Below are 26,335 nucleotides of genomic sequence, written 5' to 3'. Positions count from 1 at the left end.
GGCGTTGTGCTCATTGTCGTGAGAACATTGTGTTTTGGTCTGTGTCACTCAACTAATGCCATAGGCTCTAGATTAGAGATATGAAAGGACATGTACTGTTCCGTTCAATGGTGAAGTCCATTTTGTTGTTCATAAAAACGGATCCTTTAATTGGTTCTTTAATGAGACAAAGCAGGCTACACCAGGAAAAAAAAAGCTTGTTTTTTTTTGTTATGACAACTGCACTCTTACATACATTTTTTTTTTTTTACAGTCATGGACTCCCTTTGTATAACACCACACAAATCTATATACTCAATGGCTTTTTAGAGTTTTACTTGAAAAATCTGATATTCTGGTATGTGTAAGTAAATTGTTGTTTTTGTGTTTAATTGCATGAGGTTGCGTTCACTTTCCAGGACTGCCCTCCTCTTGCCCATCCAAGCTGACCTTTGACCTATGGCCTTCCAAAGGGGAGAAGAATTCACAACAAAGTTTCGAGTTCCTAAAGGATGAGCTCATAGTACATAAACCTAGGGCCTTTGCTTTTGAAGAACATGCTTTTCTCATCTTTAAAGTACGTTTTCATATATTTTTTTGTCACATACAAAACAAACAAAGTCCATTATATACATCCTCCATTTGTCCCGCATTGCAACCACAGGTCTCTTTTCCTGCGACAGTTGCAAAGATCGCATTTGATGTTTTTTGGGCCAAGATGTTGACCACCAGTCCAGTTGAAGCATCCGTGTTTTATTTACTCTTGGTTTCTACGTTTACTCGAATCATGCAGTTCAAAAGAAGGAAACAAAATGATAATGGGCATAATCTTTAGAAATCCTTTGTTGCAGTTGGTCAGTTCAGCGACAGAGTCTCACAAACTGGAAAGAATTCCTTTTGAAGCGCGGTGGTCCATCCGGGCAGGTCTATTTGCTGTGTCAGTTTCAAAGATTATTCTTATTGTGTACCATCACAACACGATCTGCCAGTCTGCAGCACATCTGGCAGTTTACAGATGGAACTGAAGAGATGTGAAGTGGGGGGTGAGGGAGGGGGGGACTAGTGGACTTACAGCTGGTCAGTTGGGTCAGGTCGGAGCTTCTTCTTCATACCGGCCGGTCCACAGCATACTGGCAGGGGCTCAGGTTGGACACGGGGTTCTGCACTGCCGGATAAGCAAAGTTGGTGTGCTGCTTGGCCTTGAGCCGCAGGCTGGCCAGGCTGGAGTTGCAGGTGTCTCTGTACATGTAGGGACTGGCTGTGGTGGCGTAGGGGCACGTGGCCGCACTCACCGCTACCGAGTTGAGCGCCGTGGGGCTGTTGAGGTTGTTGAGGTTGCCCAGGTTGTTGAGCCCCGTAGTGGGAACCCCGGCCACCGCTGAGGGCACCATGCCAGAGGCCATGTTCATGGAGGGGATGGAGCTGGGGGGGGAGAACATGGGCTGGGTGGATAGGGGGCTTACATTCATTGAGTTAAAGAATGGGAAGCTCTTGGCAGAGAGCGGGCTGCTCGCTAGGCTCTTGGTAGCCCAGTTGTTGTAGGAGTAGCCAGTGTACATGTCGTCGTAGGGCTGCATGAGTCCATTGAACTGGGCACCAAAGCCATTTTTGCATAACTCTGCCTGCTGGTTCCTCTCGCGCTTTCTCCACTTAGCACGGCGGTTCTTGAACCATACCTAGAGAAGACAAAAGGAGAAACATCTGTACCATTGTACGCCTCGTGCCTTTATCACTTTATGTTTAAGTTGGTGTTCATGTTATAGTTTATGTCGTGCCGGTCATTGTTAATTTCCTTTAATTGTATGTTATCTACTTTGGGAATATGAGCAATGTCTTCTCATGCCAATAAAGCTCTTTAAATTGAATTGAAAAAACTTTGTTTAAAAGCTACATTTTTTTCTTAAAAACATGAAATATGCATGACTAAATATTAGGGGTGGGGGAAAAAAATCAATACAGCATAGTATCATGATATTTCACATGGCAATAATGTATCGATAAACAGACACCAAGTATGGATATTTTATTACATATGTGATGGTCAGTTTGACAAATTGAAGTGAGATGAACAAACGAAAAATGTGTCTCTATAGTAAAACAGATGTTGACAAAGTTTCCTTTTAGGGACAAAATTTGAAATTGGGAAAAAGGTAATACATTGCAATATATCACAGAATATTGCAATATGTTTAAAATCGCAATAATATGGTATTGTGACATAAGTATCTTGACGATATGTTATCGTGAGGCCTCTGGTGATTCCCACCTGAACTAAATATGGAACAGTCTCATTTATTTTTTGGAGAAAGAACGCGTATTATTTATTAAATACTCAGATACTCAGCTTCATCAGGACTGTGTAGGTGTGCTTTGGTCAGAAGTATGTGACATCATCTTTTTCAAACAGAGCCCCGCCCAACTCAAACCAGTGAGAAGAGCACAGCTATATGTGAAATAACCACAACACTCATAGTAGGAAGCTCATTTATAAAATGGGGTTTCTATTGTTCTACGTTTTTATTGAGTGGCTTCAACTGTATTTGAAAATAAAATAAAAAAATACTGATACTAAATAATGATTTTTATTCATTATTCATTCATTTCTTCATTACAATTTAAAGAAAAAATAATTAGCACAACCTGGGTCTTATTTTAGTAATTTTGTCCATCATTTATATATATTTATATTCTGATAACATTGTACTATCTGCTGAGATCTGGGAACACAGCACATTTCTAAAACGGAGGGAAACCTGGAGGTATATACTGTATAAAGTAGCCTAGAGTTTATATTTTTTTTTATCTAAAGTTACACATAGTGCGATGTTTTTTAAAAGGCTGATTTACAGATATTTTGTAGACTCAGGGGCTTTAAAATTAAAATATTCTGACCAAGAAAATTAAGAAATACATAAAACATAAATCTAAAAGTTCAGCAGTTTTCCTTGCTGTTGGTACGTGGCTGTTTCCCACATCTCCACTATAACTGCTGAGTTCAGTAAGAATGATGGCCAAAACTATTAAAGTAAGACCCATGTTAAAAAAAAAAGTTCTAAACGTTACATAAAAGCGAGTAGTGGAATGTAACTAAGTACATTTACTCCAGTACTGTACTTCAGTCCAAATGTTGAGGTACTTGTACTTTACTTGAGTCTTTTCTTTTCATGCCACTACTTCTACCCTGCTCTGAGAAATATTGTACTTTTTACTCCACTACATTCATCTGTCACAGCTTTAGTTACTAGTTACTTTAGTTACTCCACTACATTCATCTGTTACAGCTTTAGTTACTAGTTACTTTAGTTACTCCACTACATTCATCTGTTACAGCTTTAGTTACTAGTTACTTTACACATTAAGATTCCTGCACACAAAACACATGTAGTTTATAAAATCTGATGTTTCAATAGAAATTAAACTACACAACAATATAACTGAAATGATTAGCTGATTAAAGTTATAGTGTGTAGTTTGTGTCTCCCCCATGTGGAATTCTAAGTAATGACCACAACACTGTCGGCGCATCCACATGATACAAGCCTTCTGTGATCACACACGCCCTTGTTACCGCAACTGCTAGTAGCCAAGGAGGACACGGAGGATTATAAAAACATGGACTCTTCAGAAGAGGTCATTGTCTTCACTGAAGTTTCTGCGCATGAAAGTGATACTGAGAAATCCAGAGAGAGTTGTGTGTAGCAACAAGGGTTGGGTACCGAAACGCGGTGCCAATAGGGCATCGGTGCCGACGTAAACGGTAGTATCGAGACCGAATAAGAACGAACATTTTGGTGCCTCATTTCGGTGCCTGACTTCACACCACACTCGACAGCAGGTAACGTTAGCCTACCGTTAGCCTACCGTTAGCTAGCAGCTGGATTAAACACAATGGTTAAAATGCTGACAGCTAACGTTAAACAGTGTAAAGTGTGACTGTATTTCACTGTAGAGGATTCCAACAGCGGGACCCAACAGTCTGCTCTGCAGCGCAGCAGCAGCTGCCGTTGTCGGAATTAAACAACACAGACGGTGCGTTCACTTAAAACAGGTAGCCTCGTGGTGCATTCAAAGTTATTGTAAAATACCCTTTTCCCATCTGGTGGTTGTTTACTGGTGAAATAAGTTATTATTATAACTTATAGTTATTACATTATTATTAAATCTTTAATTTTGACCATATGGCCTGAGCCATAAACAAGCCGTTTTTTAATGTCGCCAACTGTTGTTTACTACCTTTTTTTTTTTTACTTTATTAAAAAGTACCCGTTCAGGCACCGTTCAGGCACCGTTCAGGCACCGGCACCGGCACCGTTTTAAAAGTATCTCTTTAGCACCGGTATCGGAAAAAACCCAAACGATACCCAACCCTATTAGCAACTCATTTGGCAATGGCTTGAATGTAACGGACGAATGTTACGCACTAAAGCTTTAAACACGTAGTTGATTGACACAACTGATTGGTTCCCAGTTTCTAAAATGGGAGGATTGTTCTCCATCGAGTACTTTTACTTTTAATACTTTAACTACATTTTCATGATGACACTTGCATACTTTTACTTAAGTAACATTTTCAATGCAGGCCTTTTACTTGGAAACAGGGGTATTTTTACATTGTGGTATTAGTACTTTTTCTTAAGTAAAGTATCTGAACCCTCAGTGAAAGAGAGAGCCTTTGCAAACTCTAAAACAGTCAGCGAGGAGCTTTTTTAAATCAACTTGCTGATCTGCCAGCAGCTATTCTCCTGGTGATTGTGGAGACTCGTGCAGTAAACAAACTGCATTAAAATCTGCAGGGAATATTAGTTGAAAAGTTGATAAATGGCAGTGAGACGAGTGGAATCGTAAAGTAACATCAGCCAGTCAGTAAGGCTTCAGTAAGGGGGCTTGAGTCGCCAATTATACAGTAAGTCTCTTATATATTATATGAGATGTTTTCAGAGCTTCAACTATAATATAGATTCATGTCATTTTTGCACAGAAGGGAAAAAAATTAGAGTGACTGAAGAAGTTATTTTCAAATGACTTTTACCCTAACTATCAGAAAGTGTCGGGAGTCAATAAAGTCTAATTCTAAAACACATCTAGTCGGAGTTTCCTAACCCCTCTCAAATACTTTCAGTAATATTGTGTGCATATATATCCAGAATTTTTGAAAGACATAATGATCCCAGAAAGTAAGTTGAAGTGTATCCTCAAACAGTCATATTAGGCAAGGCTTATTAAAACTAATCATTGACTTATTTGAATAGTGAGATCCCAATGAAAGAAATGTCAGAAAATGGCAATCTTCACATTTGTCATTTTATGGTCCTATATTTGGAGGATATGAATTGGATTAAAGCTTTAGTGGAAAATCTAAATTGAGGGTTTTTTAGAAATTAAAACTGTGCCAAGTTCCTCAGTGGAAAGTTGTGGACAAACTTTGCTTCGAACTAGACAGAAACCTTTCGTTTGTGCACACAAGAAGATCTATATACAGCATCTGGCAGAAGTCTCCTGGTCATCTGTATGGGTTTGTTTTACATAAAAATAAATTGCTATCAAATGTTTCATCTCTTATATCCTCGTGTAACTTCTACAGGCCTTTCCTGTGTTGATACTCAGCCGTCTCTCTGCTGCTTTGGCATACATGCTGCGTATCATCTAATCCTCTGTTATCATAGTAACAGAATGCTGTTGGCCATTAATATGAGTAGAAAGTGCATGACTCTGAGTTTTCCATCCCACTTAGTGACAGCAGGGGAAGCCCCAGGCCAGAGGACAGAAGCTACCCAATCTTTACGGTGACTCGGAGGCAATGCGGTTTGAAAGGCTGAATGTCAAGGTCCCTCAGTGGCTCGACTGCCACATTAATACGTCTTCTGTGGAATGCTCAAATGATTGCATAGGAAGGAGATCAAAGCAATTCTTAAAAAAAAACACTGATGTTAACTGTATTGCAGTGTAGAGTATATTGCCTGTCTGTGGCTCAGAAAATGAAAATCCCTAACAGGCACGCTGTATTCCAGAGATCTTCAACAAGGGGTCCGGGACCCTTAGGGGGTCCTCAGAGTTACTGCAGGGGGGGGCCACACAAGTATTGTCAATTTTTTTAAAGTTTTTTTCAAAAACTAAAGTGTCTCAACATGAATCCAACATATTATTAGCAAATTTAAATCAGCGTATTTGGGGGAAAAAAAACAACATTGATAGGCTAACTGGCCCATAGGTAAGACGATAGTCACTAAGGTAGCCGTCCACAGATACAGTTCATCCTAAGGATTCACTGTGCCTCATGTATGTTTAGTATTAAAACATGATTAATAAAACCATGCCAACAATTATTATTTTAACCCTTGTGTTGTTTTCTGGGTCAAAAATAAAAAAATCAACACTTTTTCTGATGTTTTCGTCTCTTTTTTTCGACACTTTTGGCGCCTTTTTCAATGTTTTTGGCGCTTTTTTTGACATTTAACGCTTCTTTTCACTACCACGTATAAACACCACTAACACCAACTTACTACCACTATAGTTTTACTCTTATTTTTGGAATTCATGGTCAATTAAAAACCTAATTTATAGGAAACTATACCTAATTCTTGAGTTAAAGAAGCATAAACTATGAATTATTTAATCTAATATTAAAGGAAGGATAATCACAGAAGGGCAAACATTCAGCGAGGATACTGTTCCAAAACATTAACTTTTTTTTTTCAAATGCTAAAAAATTGAATAAAACACCCAAAATTCAATTAAAGTAGAGATCCGATCTTTTGTTGTACTGGTGAAGTATGGGATCATCCATCCCTGTTATTTTTGGGTAATTAAAAAAGAAACCCATATTTCTGACATTTTGAGAACGGGTCAAATTTGACCCGAAGACAGCACAAGGGTTAATAGCTTGGTATTCTATGTACTAAAAAGTTATGTATAAAAGCTTTTGTCTGCCCTACACGTTATAGTAGGCCCAGTTTAATATGCAACTTCATTTTATACCATGTTGTAGGGGGTACCTGATCTGTCTCTCTCTTAGTTAAGGGGTCCTTGGCTTAAAAAAACATTGAAGACCCCTGTTGTATTCTGAATGACAAGTTCTGAGTTTCTAATGGAGAAATGTATAGAACTTAGGCCTTCTTGGTGATGTCGGCATACTGTAGATGCTTACACTGCAATGCATTAAAATTTGCATATTTCCTTTGAAATATGTGAAAATGAATTTAAGTTCAATGTCATAGCCCTTGATATCAGTCCAGTCTCTGTTGGTATAATGTGCCATCTAAACGCTCAGTGCCAATGCAGGAACTAGTGTGACATTGATGCAGAGTAACAGAAGTTAAGTCTGTGGAAGTAACACACACAAATTGTTTCCGACCCTTAAACCTGTATAATGAACTGATTTTTTTGGCCACTGGTGTAAAAGACTGTAAACACAACATCTGATATAGTATCACCTCATCCACTTGCTAATTATAAACAGCTGTTTGTTTACACAGCCTGCAAAATATGGAGCTACTCAACATTCATCAGCCATATTCCAAGTCTAATACTCACTGGGCTTTTAGCTCCTAAATGTTGCACTATGTTCACCAGCTAGACGCTACCTTTAGCTACCTTTTATTTGCTGAAAAGGTAGTGTAAGTGAGTTTATCCACAGTGGGTTTGTCCATATGAGTAACAACTTTACCATTTCACCATTCGTCATTTGAGTCAATGTTAATATGAAATATAGTTAATTAGACCTAATGCATTTTTACCATGCCTGAACCATACTGTAATGTATTGCCAAGATATTGTAGGAATAATTACATATCGTTTTATTATTAGTGCTGAAAACTTGCCACATCTTTCAGTGTTTTTGTGGGCAATCGTTGCTTAATATACCATAATAGGCTACTTATACTTTATAATCCCATGTAACCGATGAGTAGAGATTGTTGGGAAATGATAGTGCTTACCTTTTACCACTCACGAGGTAGTTTGATAAATTAAAGTTCATGCGATGCTGAAAACAATTAAGGGGGCAATCACACAGAAAAGAATTGCCACAGATGTAAGCTGCTAAACATCACCACGCTATTTTAATTGTGAGCATGTCAACATGCTGATGTTAGCAGTTAGCTAAAAGCACTGCTAGAGACCAGAACACATATAGCATGAGTTGTTTTTGTGGCATACTCTGAAGGTCCTATTATCAGACAGGTTAAGTGAAGTAAATTTGATCTATATAGTCTGGAATCACAAATAAGCTTCAAAGGTCTTTACAGTGTGTATAGCATACTGCACCGTCCAGACCCGTGATAGTGTTATCAATGTGTCCCATCAGGCTGCATCTTTGATGACTAACAACAGCTCTCTGACAAATCACACGGATCAAGCTGACAGGTGAAGTATTTTGCGCATGCAGGGGTTAGAAAGGCTGCTGATAGACATTAGGGACAAGACCATGTGTAGTCTGTTTTCCTTTCAAAATAACAACCAAGAATGTGTGCTATGTGACCTTTCATCCAGCCAACATTAATTTGATCCATTACTTGTACGGCAGGCCAGGGACTGTATTGTCATCCATCAGAATGTGTGTCCTCCTGCTCCATATAGCTCCAGTGAGTGAATCACTGGCTGTGGGCACACTGCTGCACCTCTGACATTAAGGTGGGCTGTGACAACTGAAGCTTTGGTACAGGGAATAAAACATCGCCCATAACCTACATTCACTTTTTTTCTTGTATTTTCTAACCATTTAGGTGGCATATTTTCCATAGTCTATATCCACAACCTTTCATTCCCGGGATTGTTCAGGTGCTGCCGGAAATTCCGCAGGATGTCTCTCATTTTTGGCCGTCCCATTGGATTTGTGAGGACTATGGTTAACTGCTCCTCAGATCTCTGCAGGGTAAATCCAGACAGCTAGCTAGACTATCTGTCCAATCTGAGTTTTCTGTTCCACGACTAAAACTACTTTTGAACGTACACATGTTCCACCAAAACAAGTTCCTTCCTGAGGCTATTTGGCAGAGGCAACGTTGCTCCGTCCGGTGCTTAACACCGCCCAAGATGATTGTGATTGGTTTAAAGAAATGCCAATAAACCAGAGCAGGTTTCTCTCCCATCCCAGAATGCTGTGTGAACTAGCCAGACTTTCCTCCGCAGCGCTGTGGAGGAAGGTCTGGCTATGCGAGACTATATTTTTCCCTGGAAACTGATTTATATAATAATATGACTGAGGCCTACATTACTACAACATAGTTAGGGTTGGACCAGTATGTGGAGCTTTGACAATGATAATGGCATATTTCAAAGTGTTATATGTTCACTGTGACAATAATATGACACCGGTTTCCATTGGATGACTGTAACCTTATATTCTCTTTCTATATTATATTGTAATAGCCAAGATTTAAAGATTTTGAAAGTTGCCTTAAGTTTTTGTAATCATCAGCTTCAATCCAAGTGACAAAAAGTCTAATTCGCTAGTCCTCATGGTCCTGGGTTTTTGTTTTATTTCCTATTCTATTTTGTCTCATGTGTCATGTCTTGTGTTACTTCCTGCCTTGTGTGTTTTCCCGCCTTTGTGATTGATGTGTCTCACCCATCCCTCGTTACCACGCTACTTTCCTTGTCTATATTAGTCTGGAGTTCTCTCGTTTCAGAGTTGCATTGTCTGCTTTTGTTCCTGGCTCCCAGTGTTCTTTTTCCTAGTGTTTACTTCTCCAGTATTTAGTATTTCTTGTCTTTTTTGGATTCAGTTTTTGTGATAAAAGCTCGCTTTTTGTTTGATCAACCTGCCTGACTTGGGTCCTCCTTTCAAACTCTCCAGCATAACACTATATCTTTAAATCATCTAAGAGGCTTTAAACCTGCGTGAATAGATTTTACAATGAGGCATTAACACCTATTAAGTTCATATGGGAAACTTGTGACCAAACAGTTGCTTTTTTACACATCCGACAGACACGAGCAATTTCATCATTAATTCCCCTCAGCCAAAAAGTTGAGTCTCAACCTTTAAGACAGTAGTTTGAGAAAGAAAACAGTTTTAAACACTTCTCACAGTCTTCCTCAGCAGATGGCGCAAGACCATAACATGTGGTTGAAGTCCATGGAAAAAGCTAGTAAGAGGACCTTGAGGTTTTTTATCAGAATTTAAACCTATAGTGCATAGTTTCTGTCGCCCCCATGAGGAATTCTAAGTAATGACAACAAAACTATTGGTGTGTCCACATGATACAAGCCTTCCGTGATCGTTCACGGAGGATTAAAAAAGATGATGGACTCTTCAGAAGAGGTAATCCTCTTCACTCGAGTTTCTGCGCGGGAAAATCACCGGACTTAGTTAGCCTTAACTCGCTTTGTTGCAACTCATTTGGCAATGGTTTGAATGTAACAGAGGTTTATTAATATCAAAAAGTTATGCACTAAAGTTTTAAAATGTAAAGTTTGAGGGTGGCACTAAAGGGAAAATCATGGCTTCATTAGAAGTCATTCAAATCTACGGGGCCACTCCTAAGGAGCTTTGCTCTCCACAAATGTGTAATCTTTGCCCACAAGATCATCATGTGTCCAAAATGCTGCATTAAATTGCATTCTAACAAACTCTTTGCTGATTAGCACACCTTTAGTCTCCCATTGCCAGACCCGCAACAGAAAACAGATAGTCTAGCTAGCTGTCTGGATTTACCCTGCAGAGATCTGAGGAGCAGTTAACCATAGTCCTCACAAATCCACCGGAGGTTAGAACGCCAACACAAAGACAGATGAAGGGGGACGGACATCCGGCGGAACTTCCAGTGGCACAGGAGCTATCCCCTAAATGAATGGTCGTCGATATAGACGAGCACACCTTCAACCAGGGAGGAATCGGCTGCTGTGATACAGATATGATGAGGGCAGAGTGTGGGTACCTACCCTGACCCGTGCCTCCGTGAGGTTGGTCCACACTGCGATTTCCTCTCTGGTGCTCATGTCGGGGTAGCGGTTTCTCTGGAAGGTGGCCTCCAGCTCCTGCAGCTGCTGGCTGGTGAAGTGAGTCCTCTGCCGCCGCTGCTTCTTCTTCAGAGAGCCGTCGTCAGCGCTGGACTCATCCAGCTGGTTCTGGTGGGATTTCTCGGTGTCTGCACACACACAGAAAGACAAATAACCTCATTAGAGAATTATAGTTGTTTTTGACTTATATAGATCTGAGGAACATTTATTGATGGATAATCACAGACTGCTGTCTGATCCTCATCATCCGTGTTATTTTTGGGCAATTTGGTTGAAAGAAACCCATATTTTTTATATAGAAACATTAGAAACGGGGTGACCCCGAGGACAACATGAGGGTTAACGTTGTGAAAACGTTAACCAGTTTGGTTAGGTTTAGGCACCAAAACTACTTAGTTAAGTTTAAAAAAAAAGATGGAGGTTTGGGTTCAAATCAGACTTCACGTCCTGAAGGTTACCACGTGCAACGCAGAACGTGAAGTTTGTTAAGTTAAAAAAAACTCTCTGTTTCCTTTTCTTTTCAAACGGGACATGAACCGCGGTCTCCTGGGTCAGAGTCCTGTGTTTGTTTGACCCATCCACCCCCCCAACCTGCCTCCTTATGAGGATATTTGGCGCTCTTATACTTCCTCACCTTACTTCCTGCTTTGCTCCCGTCAGAACTACTACGGCCACTGGAGGGCGCCGCCACTAGATACCTAAATATAGGTCGGAATGATGCTGGGACATACCACTTATGGGAGCGATTTTGGGTGGAGGACAGCCTCCAGCAGTAAAATGAGCTTAAAAGAAAAGAAGGAACACTTTATTTTGCCCTAACCTGTTTGTGAAAGCTCTACAGCATGTAATGTGACTAATTATAGAGAAAACAGTGTTCAGTAAACTTTGCACAATCATTTATTTCAGTTTTCAAGAACCAGGAAACGATATGGTGGTCACATTTCTATAATGTTGGTTAGTTTGATGTATACAAATACATGTCTTTTTAGTTAATCATAAATGTTTGGTATGTAAACTTTTAATCTGCAAAGAAACTGTAGTTACCATTGCTGTCAAAATATCAATCTAAAATGTAGTGGAGTAGGAGTGTAAAGTCAAATGACAGAAATGAATTGGAGTTAATTAAATGGACATGGACTTTTACTAAAATTATATCCATTTTCCTAAAAATTGTTACCAGATTCCACAGTCCTTCCAAAGGAACTATAAGAAATTACAAATCAGTTCCTTTCTAGGGAATTTTAAGGATACCGGTACTATTGGACCTGTAAAATAATAAACCAGTAGTACATTGTGAAAGCATTTTTTCAGAGAATTTCTAAAACTTAGCCAGGAAGCAGGTGGAAACAGAGCTTTTCTTTTGCAGATGATTTGAATCCTGCTCTGCGCCCATCAACACTTAAAAAGCTTACACATCTGTGAAACAGCACATTGTTCCGACAGCTTTCACCCTGATATGCATCAGCACTATCCTATCCCTGCTGAAACTGAGTGGATATTAATATCGGATCAAACATCATGTGAAGTCCCTCCATCCCACAGGCTGGAAAATGACAAGCATGAGTGTGACATTGCCAAGAGAGAATGATTCCAAACACTGCATTACGCTCAAAGATGTGCAGGAGCAGTGAGTTGCATTTGGGCCCCAGCGCAGTGAGTTTAAAGGACCACACATCCCTGTTATGTCTGCCATAAGGCTTCTCTCTGCCAGATCTGACTCCCGCAATTGGAGGACCTCACAGAAAGAAGTGAAATTAGTTGGCCAGCTAATCCTGCGGATCAGGCTTTTGTGACTGGGGCAAGTTGGGCTCTGTTTGGCGAGGGCTTAGCTCTCGGAGCAGTTCGAAATGATCAGCGGGGTTTAAAAAGAGGCTCCACAGGGCTGCCGGAAAAACCAATAAGGGCCAGGCCGAGGCTGTTATCTGGCAGTAAACTGACACTGGGTAAGCTGTCACTTAAGGCCAAAGTCTATAACACAATAGTGAGGAAAGGGCAGCCCTTTTTAGAGTGGCGCGCTGACCAACAATAGGAGCAATCTGACTGATAATGTGCCGACATGACAGAGCCGTTCCAGGTCAGCTTCTCCGAGAGCTTTAATCTGGGGAAACAACCGCAAGAGGCTTTTAACCAAATCACTATTCAACATCTGGAAAACAGCAAAATCCAGAATATGTTTTTACAGAAATAAAAAGCTGTCATGACTGAATGGTTACTCTAAAGGGTCAAATCAAAGTCAGTTTTTACAGGAGCTGCACCTTTTTCTTTCAAAGAGAAAGCTTATAATAAAGACACACACAGATGACTGAGTCGGGGCAGTCCGTGCCTCTGGCGTGGGCGTCAGCGTGCTGTGGTAAGGCGCGGCAGCCGTATTCTACTTCAGTCCAGGTTTGAGGATGTATTTTGGGTTCATTATAAAGGTATAGGCTAACCTTTAAAAACAAAATCCATAATGGGTCATTCACGACAGAACGTATTCATGTAGTCATAACTCATTTTGCAATCGCAAGGACATGACTATTTGCTGGAATCTTCTGTGTGTGTGAAAGAGCTGATCCAGAAGGGCAATAGCCTTCACCACTCTCACAGAACTTTAACCACAAACCAAAATGAAGGGCTCTGCAACGGGACAAATAAACTTCAACTTGTACATATTATTTGGGGATGGGAGGCTTAACTCTTCAATTATTCGTCATTTTGCTGGACTAAAAAGTAGTCAAATTTTAAACACGTGAAATCTCAAAATACTGAAATTAGCTTAAAAAATAACAACCATGTGAAGGTTTTTCATTACAGAATGTTTAATCATATTATTGAGATGAATATGGCATCATACTTTAATGCAAAAGATTGCAAAATATTTCTTATTTCATTTAAATCATTGTGTTTTATTGAACTGTACGCAAACTCAACAATATTTGAGGCTTTTATTGTGAAAATATAGATCAATAAAAGATGTAAATTAGATTTAGATTTACACAGATTTAGAAAAAAAATAATAACGTTAGGGCTGCACAATATATGTTATTTTTTGATGGTCATATCGTGATCAACTGGCGCAATCTACACATGGTTAAAAGGCTGCGATATGTCGCGATGTGGAAAACTGCACTTTAAAATGTAACTATTATTCTTTTTTGACTTTTATATTCAATTCAATGTTCAATTTGTTCAATAAAAGAAAGTAGGAAATGACTTCCTCTTATTGATTTTGAGTTCAAAACGCAGTTTGTTGTATTTTAGCAGAATACTGAATGCAGCAGAACTGAGAACACTTTAATATCAGTTTATTTATTGAAAGTTATATAGTTATCACGATATTCCACAACGTTATCGCATATCACATATTGTGCAGCCCTAATTGCATTATTAAAAACAATAATACGCAAGCTACAGATTTGCTTAATTCCTTCTGTCAATGCAAAAGAAATGCACCTGAGACACTGTTTCTGTCCATGTTAAAACGGCCGGCTAACATACACCGTCTGGGCTTTTATTCATATCAACTTGGCATTTAGGCGCTATAAAAAAAGAAGCATCAGGTCCCGAAAGAGAAAGAGGCACAGAGAGCCAAGGAGTTTTACTGAGAGGTGAATGAGCTCCAGGAGTCCTCCTGAAGCAGCAGGAGACACACCGAAGCATTTTACACCACATTTCTTTCCCAAATAGTTTGTTTTTGACAGTTTGTTACGACTGGATTTCTAACCACACACAGTTTAGCAAGCAATTAGATTGGGTTACACACACACACACACACACCATTAGATATAAATAGAGAGGTAGGTGGGTTAAAAGCAGTGCTGGAAGAAGTATTCAGATCCTTTACTTCAGTAAATGTACTAATACCACACTGTAAAAATACTCTGTTACAAGTATTAGTACTGCATTAAAAATGTTACTTCAGTAAAAGTCTGTAACTATCATCAGGAACATGTAACGTATTAAAATATTATAGAAAGAGTAAAGGATCTAACCAGTTGTGTGTTTAATGGTCTCATCATCTCAGCTGGACTTGTAGCCGTTATATTGTTGGCTAGTTTACTTTAGAATCAAACATCAGATTTGATAAACTACATGTGTTTTGTGTGCAGTAATCTTAATGTGTAAAGTAACTAGTAACTAAAGCTGTAAACAGATGAATGCAGTGGAGTAAAAAATATAATATTTCTCTCTGAAATGTAGCGGGGTAGAAGTAGAAAGTGGCATGAAAAGAAAAGACTCAAGTAAAGTACAAGTACCTCAACATTTGGACTGAAGGACACTACTGGAGTAAATGTACTTAGTTACATTCCACCACTGGTTAAGATGGCATATGGAGAAGTTAGAGAGGGAGTTGAGAAAATACATCCAGGTGATTATTTGTCATATTCCATAAGTGGGACTAGCTGAAACGGTCAGTTAGTGAAACCAGAGAGAAAAACTTACAATCAGAGGTATTATCAGCAACCCTCCACCAATCAACAGTCAGCATTAACAGACCACCTGTTATCACGTGATCAACGTTTCGACGACAGGTAAACCACCTTTTACAACAGGGAGAAATCCATTCCTTAATGAAGGCCGTGATATGCGGTTGAAAGCTCCCTCAAAAAAGCTAGTATGTAAGTGGACCCTGTGTTATTATTTCATAGCACAATTAGTTTCTCTCTCTCTCTCAGTCCTGAGGGAATAGTTTACTCATTCATTCCTTTGGTTTGCTGATTTTTTGGGAAATAGCCTGTAGATGATCCAACACAGATTCTTAAATATTGATTTTCAATTTTCGATTTCAAATTGTGCTGAATCAAATCAGGCCACGTGCGCTCTGATTGTGATGACACTCTCGGGAGAAATAGCTTTCTCTCTTTTGCATTTTATGATTCAAAGTCAAGTGAGCGCACGTTGTTACAGTCCATCCGCTGCGCCTGCGCAACAAATAACGGCAGCGGCGGAAAGACGAGTGAAGATCAGCCTCCCTGCAGACACTGCTGGATCGCCACTTGCATTGAATTCCTCCCAAAGCCCTTTACAAGCTGCATAGTTTATAATATATTTTATTTTTTATCAGTTGGCGCTGATTAAACTGGCATCGAGCTAAAAAAAATACGAGAAGTAATCGGTAATTGTCCTCTGGTACCTCGGCAGAAATACCGAGGGCATAAAGTCTGTTATAAAAGCAGATAATAATTACTATCTGTTTGTTTTGGAGCCGATTTGCATCCATAATTTATTGAAGATATTGCGCAGAAACAAACCCGATTATTATCATTATAATTAGCCTAGTATTATTTTAATTATTATAGAATGTTTTATTGTCATTTCTATTGCATAATATAGCCTACCTAAGTCTGCGTGTTTCTGCGTGCACGGAACATATAGGCCTATCCGTAATTGTAATTATTATTATTTGAGCAAGTTATTTTTGGTTCGATCCAGTGTGGCGCTGAGAGAGCTCCATGTGTCCAGAGAGATGCACGGTGCTGGTGTGTTCACTGACCGCTGGTGTCCTGGCCTTTACATCCCGGCTCGTGCTGCGGGGTCCCGGAGTCGGAGAGCGACAGCGCCGGGCTGCGGGCTTCGCTGTCCGTCAGCAGGTTAAAATCCATAACCAGGCTCTGCGAACGCGCGCGCACACATACACGCACACATACACACAGACAGACACACACACACACGCACACACACACACAGACAGACAGACACACACGCACACACACAAACACACACGCACACACACGCACACACACACATGCGCACGCACGCACACACACACACACACACACAGAGAGAGAGAGAGACATGTCATCCTCCCAGCTGAGTGCAGCCACAACATCTTCAACAACATGGGATCAAAAGAATTATGGTTATGATGGCTTTCAATGGGACATTTTTGTCCTCTAAGGGTCTGAGTGTCTGTATTTTGTCACAGCATCCCTATATCCTAACTTTAACTAACACCACTACAATTCTAATTGTAATATGCATAATATAAAGTCCACATCATCATAATATTTCAGTTGGTTGATCATTTTGACATACTTGCCTAATATCCCTGTAATATTCCTATAACTTAATCAGGAACACTGTACGTATTCCATATGAAGCTGCTCTGTGTGGCTGTGACTCGGTTCCTGTAGTATTCTGAAGAAGTAGGCTGCAAATAACATTTTCATAATTTTATTTTTTCAGTCATTTGGATCATTTGACTGAACACAACACAGGGGTTATATTTTCCTCTGGACACAGTTACAGGACAGGAGGCGTTAATAGAATTATTGATAGCCTGATCCAACACAGACGAATGGTGGTGGTTGTTGTTTTTTGGACAGAAAGACGTCTAGGTCTTCAAAACATTTTCAGTTTATATTTTCCTAAACAGACAAAAGTAGAGCGGAAAGAGACAAATACAACAAAATCTATCGATTTTAAAGGTCAGTGCATTAATAATACAGTCATTTATACAGCATTTATAATTCATCTAATTTTGTCATGATTACCAGTTTTGTTTTTGTTGTTGCTACATTTATGTAAATGCATTTTTCTTTTTTTGTCTGATCTCATTGTGTCCCAAACATACACGCTATTTTTCTCCTTGAAGGGTCCGTATAGATTTAGTTTCCTATTTGGGCAAAATATCAATTTAGCTATTTAAATCAGTATATTCTCCATGTGATGTGGGTTTGTGTACGTTTGTTGAATTTGGAGGTGCATTCTGTTTCTATTTTCTCTCTGATCTTTCCATTGCCCCCTCGCTGTGGTTGTAATCCCGATCCCTTTGTATGAGCCTGACATAAGCAGCTATAACCAGACCGGCCCTGAAATGACTCTATTTTGGGCTACGTGGGGAGAGCAGTAGAGTTAATCCCGTCAAATACACAATGATGTTTCCAAGACTAATTGTAGCCGGTGAGATAGAACTGTTGCTCAATAGAGCCCAAAAATAGCTGGTCGATTATTTATCCGCGATCAGTTAACAGCTTGAAAATGTGAGGGTGTGTGTGTGTGGGGCATACACTCCATCCCAGCTGTAAGAGGTTTTGAATGATTTATGGCTACAATACTTATAAAGTCCAAAAAATAAGCATAAATATAATACTTGTCCTACACTTCGCGTGTGTTTGATCCAAAAAAAATGCATCCAAAGTTGTGCTCCAAAAAGTAACATTGCTTCATGTTGTTCTCATGTGACTTCATTATTATACATTTTACTTTATAATACACTTTTACAGTACATTTAGGAGTTATTCAGCTGGCAAAGTACGCGACTTAAGAAGAAGTCAGAGAAATGTGGAGCGTATTTCCGTAGAGGAACAGAAGGGACGAAGCAGGCATAAAGTGACGCCTCGGCCCAGTTCAACTCAGCGTGCTGCCACTGATTACCCTCCTTTTCTATTTGCCTTGCATTTCCCAGGACATTGGGGAGTAAAAGCTCAAGTTGACAGGTTTAGAGGAAAGTCTTAAGGCTGCCGTAGACTACAATGAGTCCATGTCATCAGAGATTTCAGAAAGGCGATCAGCCTCGGCCCTGGAAATCAAACACTGGGCGGGAGCTGTTGCCGGTGTCTGTATGTAGTCACCGCTGTGGTCAAGAGCTTCAGGAGCAGCAAATGGAGCTTTTGTGGGGAAAGCGTAGGCCTGTGTGTGTGTGTGTGTGTGTGTGTGTGTGTGTGTGTGTGTGTGTGTCACACACACACACACACACACACACACACACACACACACACACACACACACACAACACACACACACACACCTCTCTTGGCCTCCCCCTCTGTGTTTCCCTGCGGTCTGTTTGCCACCATGCCAGTCCTTTGTGTGCCAGTCACATGACTTGTGCTGGGGTTAAATGTGAAGCCTGGCGGGGCAGAGTACATATAATGCTATTCAATTGAATAAAAACACCCAAAATGCAATTCAAGTAGAGATCTGAACCTTAATGTCACTTGTGAAGAGTGAAGAGTTTTACCGAACCATCCGTGTTAAAGAGAAACCCAAATGTCTGATATAGAAACTTTGAAAATGGCCCGAGGACAACGGGGTTAAACAATCCTTAAATAGATATGAAGAGTCCGGTATTTAAAGGAAATTCAGGCCAAAAAGCGAGACAACTGGATTTAAAAAGTCCTGGAAACTCATCAGATAGAGTGTGCTTTGTCACTTTGTTCCCACGGAGCTCCATGTCCTTCTGGTTTCAGTGATTACAATGATTTCAATTTGGCACCCCAAAAAATGAGCAAGTCATGAGCTTCCTCTTAAAGTCTTCCTCACCCTCACTTAACATTGTGTCACTCAGTCTGACTACATAATGCCGCACTAAAGCCAACCTGCACGCTGTGATTAAAGGTTTAGCACCTTATTACCACTGAATATCTGTGACACCTGATAGGTGAGTCAACATTTTTTCTTCCATCAAAAACATCTGCAACTTATTTTTGGCCAGCGAAACAAATGCCTGGACCCTTATAAAATGCTGCCTTGTGCATTTCCTAGTTGTCACTGCTAACACAAAAACATTCTCCAGAGACTTTAAAAGAAAGACGTGCATCTGTTTTTGTTTAGCATCCGTGAGAATGATCGGAGCATTTCACAAAAGATTAAGAGACAGGAAGATGAGTATTCTGCTGTCGGCCAGAGGCCTTCCCTGCATCTCTGGGAAAAAAGATGCGAGACTAAGGATAAGGTCAAGTCTCCCAGTAGAGGGATTACCTCGGTAAGTACACTGCCTCTGGGTTGTGGCTTTGGAATAATGACTCTTTGATATGATCAGTTTCCCCCATGCTCACGACCGTGCGCATTTAGTTTCTCTTTTTCTTCTTCTTTTGTTTCGTTGAATGACTCAAAAACAGCTAATTATCTGTCTGAGTGAAATTCAAAAAAATGTGACTTACTATGTGAATTCAATTGAACTTCTTGGCTTTTTCTGCAAGTGCTTAGTTTGATATGATCATTGTTATTATATTATATTAGAATATAGGTGATCTTACATATGTCAGGGTTTCAAACAACCCTGATCTGACATTTCGGCGAGCCTCATCCGATAGAGCTGTAGCACCGTGTTCATAAAACGTTCCAGGAAAAATGAGTGATCTGGCAAACATAACCCAGCGCCACGCCATCACCTTTGTTGTAGGATTCTTTTGACTTCTTTCAGTTAAGATCAAACTGGTTTACGTCCTTTTGAACGAGCTAAAACTGAGCTTTCACTTTGTCGAAAGAACAACTCGCCGCAAATGTTCAGCGAAAAGCAACAATAGATGAAGTCAACACACAAGTGACATGTTATATTTAACTCTTGTGGGTCATTTTAGTTTGAAGCGGCATTACCTTTTGCTGTGCTGAGCCGTTTCCCTGGGTTTTTTATAAATCAAACAGACTCCACCAACAGGTCCCAGTGGCTGTGGAACAGTCAGCGTCCTCGCCTGACAGAGCAACAGCTGTCCCCCAGGTCTAGTATTAGCAAGGTCCAATGATGTGGTCAGAATAATACATGCGAGCCAGTCCGGGGAGCTAAATCGGCCCGTGGCAGTGATGGATGGAGGCCTGGTGTCAATGTGGTGCTGAGAGGCTGGCTGGCCCGGCAGCGAGGGGCGTGCAGGTGATGCAAGCCAGTCATTTTGCCCAGAACAAGGTGTCAGTACCCCCTTCACCCCTCCCTTCCCAACAGAGCCACACACACACATTAAGGGTGCCGCATGATTATATTTCCAAAATCAAGAGCCCTTCTCCCCCTCACTCCGAGCTCAGTATGGCCAACAAGCTATCACTGAGCTAACGAGCAGTGGCTGACAGGCAGATGGATCTGTGGCTTCTCTTTCTGTATTTATTGTTTATTCCTATATTAATGTTCATTATGTTTGTTGGTGTATGTATGCACCAAACCCCAAGGCTCATCCCACCTAAGTGTAACTTACTGTGGCAATAACTATTTTACTCTTTACTCTATAGTTTTAATCTTTTCACCATCTTCACATTCACTGATCCATGTTCTTAGTTTAATGTGTGTGTGTGTGTGTGTGTGTGTGTGTGTGTGTGTGTGTGTGTGTGTGTGTGTGTGTGTGTGTGTGTGTGTGTGTGTGTGTTTTGGTGTTTTTTTTCATGTTTGCACCATAGAGTAGCACTTTTAATTACATGTAATGTCCTTACAATGACAATAAAGTCAATTCTGTTTCTGAATAAACACTTATTCTGATTTTCTGAACTCCTCAGGGAAGTTTATGAAAATATAAAATAAAACCTGAGCTTATTTGGTTAAGCTTTTACCCCCTTCTTCATCTGCTACAGGGCATAGCAGAGGGTGCAGTCTATTTCCTGGAGCCCTTGTGGCACTGAACCTGTGTGTTTACTGGTAATGCTGGGGGGGGGGCTCCTGTTCAGGATGAGACTCTCCGCTTTGCATAAGCAGTCGGCCGGTGACACCGATCTCATTAAAATATATATCTGGTGATAATAAGAAAAATAATAATAATGGAAGGGGAAATCTTCTCATTTTTTTCGTGAGATTGCCGGGTCCATCTGGCGGTGCGCGCGGCAGACTGCTTGCATTGCCACGGACTGCAGGCATTAGCCCGGGAATTATTCATCATCACGTCGGGAATTAATTCCCGGGATTAAGAGTTGATTAAGATGTGTGTCACTTTGCTGTCTGAGAACTTATTAAGGGCCTCCTCGAGGAGGCGGCAGATGGAATTCCAGTCCAATGTTTGTAGATGTTAATTTCTGCCCTCCTATAACAGCCATTTGCATATGATAGAGGCAGAGAGGCCGCCAACACGGGTCCACAGCACTGATTAACACACAGCCTGGCCATATTAACAGTGCATTACTGTGCACCGAAAAAATATATTTCACTGATTCTGACTCTGACTCTAACAACAGGAAATCATTTAAATTAGAGAATTGAGTCCAGGGGGTATATTTAAAAAAAAACACACACACACATCTAATAGGCTAAGTAGGCGGAATGATTGTCGACATGTCGATGAACTGATGCATTGTCAAGTTGAAGTGATGCCATTATGAGAATGTGAATTTAAATGTGTTTTAACTTGGCCTAGCCTAACTTTCCTTTTTTATTTTATTTTATTTTTTACAGTTTATTGTTTTAAAGAAAATAAACTTGTAGAAATTAAATGTCATTACACCGCTTTGAATGCAGCCTTTGTAAATGTAAATGCACATTTTTGGCTGCACATTCTGGTCTGTTTTAGCTATTCTGTGTTTATTGTTGATTTCATATTAATGTTTAATATGTTCGTCTGTTTGTTTACAGTATGTATGTGCCATTCACCAAGGCAAATTCCACATAAGTGTACTTTTTGTGGCAATAAAATCTTTTCTGATTGTGTTTGTGATTTGAAATGCCTTGTTATGATGTGATTTAATAAGACATTATGGGAGTTAAGTTCCCACATGAGGATGATTAACGCGCTATAATGACAACCTAAAGTGAGACATAGATGTGAAATCAGACCCAGCTTTGATGGCCATGTGGAGCTGCTGCTGGGTGCCCGGTGGCGGTGCTGCAGCAGGCCGGGGCCTGCGCACGGTGACGCCTGCGTTGTTGCACACGGCTCCGTGACCGCGTGCACCACCAAACAAGCCATTTACATGGTGCCCTGAGGCCAAACGTAAGACTTCGATTAAACAAATGTTATTTTCATACGCCCTGACCAGGGAACAGATGCAAAAGAGGCTACTAACCGAAAGGCCTGCTGGGGGAAATCACACCCGCGGATTCTGGAAAGTGAATCCGCCGTGCCTTTGATTTTTAGGAAATATCCTAAAACGACCAGCGCGGCTTAAAAAAAAACCCGAAAAGAAATTGTTTAGTAAAAGGAACCGTTGCCTAAAGCTTAAAATAGGCTACAGATTAGGCTTTTTATATTGTTAAATATCAAATAAATCTCCTGGGTTACAGCTAGTAAACAGTGCATTGTGGGCTCCACTATTTATTAAATATTATTCTGATTTCCACAATGACGGTATGTATTCATCTAGGCTATTTCGTGTGAACGGTAGGCTGATGCAGAACGGGCTCCAGCTGTTAGTATTAATATCACTTTATGGATCGGCCTCGGCCTAACTACGGGCCGTGGACACCGGCCCGAGGCTACCGGAATAAAGCCCGCATACCTAGCCTTTTATCAGGCAGATATCCGTCCGAGGAGGATGACCGAGATGCTGTCGAAAGCTCCGGAAAAAGCTAGTAAGGGCCCTAAGTGGACCTTCATTTTATTTCATTATTATTATGATGATGATGATGATGATTATATTTTTTATTATTATTATTAGGCCTATTATTATTATTATTATTATTATTATTATTATTATTATTATTATTATTATTATTATTATTATTGTCAAACTACAGTTTCCAATGTCAAGAAGTCCCTCTTAAATATTAACGCGTTAATTTAACGTTGAAGTATCTGGTAACAATGTTTGTAAAACGGAGGCAAATATTATAAGCATAAGTAAAATTGAAGTGCGTGTGTGTGTGTGTGTGTGTGTGTGTGTGTGTGTGTGTGTGTGTGTGTGTGTGTGTGTGTGTGTGTGTGTGTGTGTGTGTGTGTAGCCTAAAGCTTTGTTTCTGTGGCCCCGGCAGCCACCACCTGCCACCTATCAATTTCCTCCGCATGCCCAAATATTTTTGACCTCCCAAATATTTCCACAGCGTCCGCCGCCGCGAAGCATTTTGGAGAAAGCATAAACATAAGGGGGGGGGGAGGCGTGGAAGCGTTTCACCCTATTCCTAAACCGCGTGCGTCCTCACACGCAGACAGAGGGAGAATTTAGGGATGTTTAGTTGAACAAAACAAAGCACTCGTGTTTTTAATAAAAGCGTCAACATGCCGTGAGGCCCGACGTGGAGCCGCAGCGTGTGTTGCTATTTGACATTCTGTTTTAATCATCTGTAAGGACGGTGATCATTGTGTCTGAATAGAAGATGCAATACACATTTTTAAATATGTCCCGTTGCCTGACGTGTCGCCTCTCATCGATAATAATAATAATAATCTGCTGAGCGGACGCACGCCTAGAAGTAAACTCCTGCTGTTCAGATTGAGACATTCTCGGAGAGTTTGAAGCCATATCCAGAGCACTCAAACGCCTATTCTTGGTACTTCAACTTCGAAGGATCAACCGCTGTTGGTATTATGGAAAGCTGCAAATTGTAGCTTAAGTTAGTTAATGAAAGCCCTGCTTTACACCTCGGTTAGGTCTGGTCAACTTTTACGCACAAATCGAAAGGCGCTGGATGGATTCCAGACGCACAAAAGAGAAGAAGAAAAAAAACAGAGATAAAAAAAACAGATAGAGGAGAGAGAGAAAAGTGCGGGTATTTGCACTTACATCGAATCCCTGGTAGGTCTGGTTAAATTAATCCGTGGAAAAGGCAAAGAGCTTTGCTACAGGCTGATGGGTGTCCTGGCCTCAGGCTTGCTGGTGACATGGACAAAAAGTTCCCCGGTGCGTCAGAAAGTCAGAAAAAGCGTCAGTCAGTTTCCTTCTTCTTCTTCTCCTTCTCCTTCTTCTGTTCTTCTTCTGTTCTTCTTCTTCCCTCTGTGCTGTCAAACATGAAGGCTGCGGAGTAGTGAGGCTTGATCCCCACACAGAGTATAGGGGGGGGAGGTTGGGGGGTGACTTTATGCTAAATATTGTGCGTGACAGGTCCACTGTAGAAAGGACAGCCCCTTACTCTCTCTCTCTCTCTCTCTCTCTCTCTCTCTCTCTCTCTCTCTCCTTCGCGCACACACGCACGCATACACAATTGCAAACACACACTCCCCCCGCCTCTCTTTCCCATTGGCTCTCTGTCTACAAACACTCTCCATCTCTCCATCTCCATGCAGCCTCCCCACAGTGCAGCACTTTGTTTACCTGCCCGGCCATTGCAGGTTAGAATTGCAAAGGGGGCAGGATTTATGGTAGTTATGGTAGCTTTTAGGTCCAAATTGAATTGTTTTATTTTATTACTGTGTTATATTTTGTTTCACTTTGATGTTCAAGCTATTTCTAAGCAACAATCCATTTTTAAGCAAAAAAAAAACAACCTGAAAAGTAAGAAACAAAGTTCCCTGTTATCAGTGTTACATGTTTTGACATAAAGTGAGTTATAGCATAGATATAAATACATCTATTTTGCCAGTTTTGACACAAACATGTACATTTACAAGACAATGGAGCAAAGGGAACTAGAAAAGGCTGAAAATTCAGAAAAAAAAGTACAGCTTGCTGCTAAGGAATTGCAGTTAAAACTTTTGAAACAGCTGAAATACTAAAAGTAGCCTAGTTAAATTCCAATGCGGCAGTCTAAACATAATTACTGAAAGAAGTTGAAATGGCAAATTAAGCAACATTATGTACCTGTTTTACCTTTACCTTAAAATGACAGCTTCAAAATCATTTTGATGCTACTCTGGCTTGTAATAGGGAGGATGGTGCCTCAGTCGTTCCCACTGCGGCCCAATCGCCTGCTCTCGCACCATGTCATGTTGGCGAGTGGGTCAGATCTCCCCGGGAGAAGTCCTGAAACACTGTACAGCACTACCACTGATTTAGGTGAAACTGGATCATATTTTATGGAGAAAAAGTGTTGACTCTCTGTGATTTATGGAGTTCCCTGATAGACAGAAAGCAGTGGCGGTTCTAGACCATTTCAAATGGAGGGGCCAGGCTGGGGCCACATGAGATTTTAAGGGTACCAAATATATTAAGCACAAGTGTTAGATACCACCAACCCTCCATAGGTTTGGTTCTACAAAAGACCAACGATACACACATAACAATAAACACAAGAATACTCATTTAGTGTTAACCTACATGTTATTTTTCACTGCAGAGAATAATATAAAATATTTGCCACAGTTAGGGGGGCCAGAGGGGGGTCGAGGCTTAAAATGACGGGGGCACAGGCCACCCTTGGCCCACAGCTACAACCGCCAATGCCAGAAAGCTTATCTTGTTGCTAAAGTAAAGCTAACCGCTTACTGCTGCTAACTGTAGCTGCTGTCAGCTGGTTAGCTCAGTTAGCCGTGCTGCAAAGACTGAGGTAGCTGAGCACCGGATGGAAGGAGGAGCTTTACTTTACTCAACTACAGTAGTTAAAGTGCTCATATTCTGCTTTTTGGCTTTTCCCTTTCCTTTATTGTGTGATATATCTTTTTGTGCATGTTATAGGTTTACAAAGTGAAAAAGCCCAAAGTCCACCCCAAAGGGACTTACCATCTCCAACAGAAAACACTGTTCACTAACTGCTCCAAACAGCTCTATTGTAGTCCAGCCTTTACTTCAGAGACAAACGTGGTCACTTTGTAACACACCTTATAATGCTCGCCTAGCTGCTAGCATGGCACGCCCTCATACTCTGCTTCTGACTGGCTAGTAGTCCTTACCTAGCTACTGTCAGGGCACGCCCTCA

At 40.6% G+C, this 26,335-nt stretch overlaps 1 protein-coding gene and 1 non-coding gene across 3 annotated transcripts; both read right to left on the bottom strand.

The window, feature by feature from the left end:
- Window positions 1-106: 106 nt before the first annotated feature.
- Window positions 107-24,527, bottom strand: pitx3 (paired-like homeodomain 3). Of its 2 annotated transcripts, none has more exons than XM_039784952.1 (4): window positions 24,268-24,527; window positions 16,412-16,529; window positions 10,861-11,066; window positions 107-1,655 (listed from the first exon to the last, which is right to left on the bottom strand). In XM_039784952.1, the coding sequence occupies exons 2-4, from the start codon at window positions 16,518-16,520 to the stop codon at window positions 1,086-1,088; spliced, it is 885 nt and encodes a 294-aa protein (XP_039640886.1). In that variant the 5' UTR covers window positions 16,521-16,529; window positions 24,268-24,527; the 3' UTR covers window positions 107-1,085. The 2 variants fall into 2 exon arrangements, with proteins under 2 accessions (XP_039640886.1, XP_039640887.1); XM_039784953.1 differs by lacking the exon at window positions 24,268-24,527 and adding an exon at window positions 20,239-20,496.
- Window positions 18,529-18,656, bottom strand: LOC120548589. The gene has a single exon (XR_005637201.1). It is a non-coding gene; the product is annotated as a small nucleolar RNA SNORA23 (small nucleolar RNA).
- Window positions 24,528-26,335: the final 1,808 nt, after the last annotated feature.

This window comes from Perca fluviatilis, chromosome 19, assembly GCF_010015445.1.
Source record: "Perca fluviatilis chromosome 19, GENO_Pfluv_1.0, whole genome shotgun sequence".
Lineage (NCBI taxonomy): Eukaryota > Metazoa > Chordata > Actinopteri > Perciformes > Percidae > Perca > Perca fluviatilis.
Note: the sequence above shows the minus strand (reverse complement) of the source record. Positions and strands in the feature narration are given on the sequence as shown.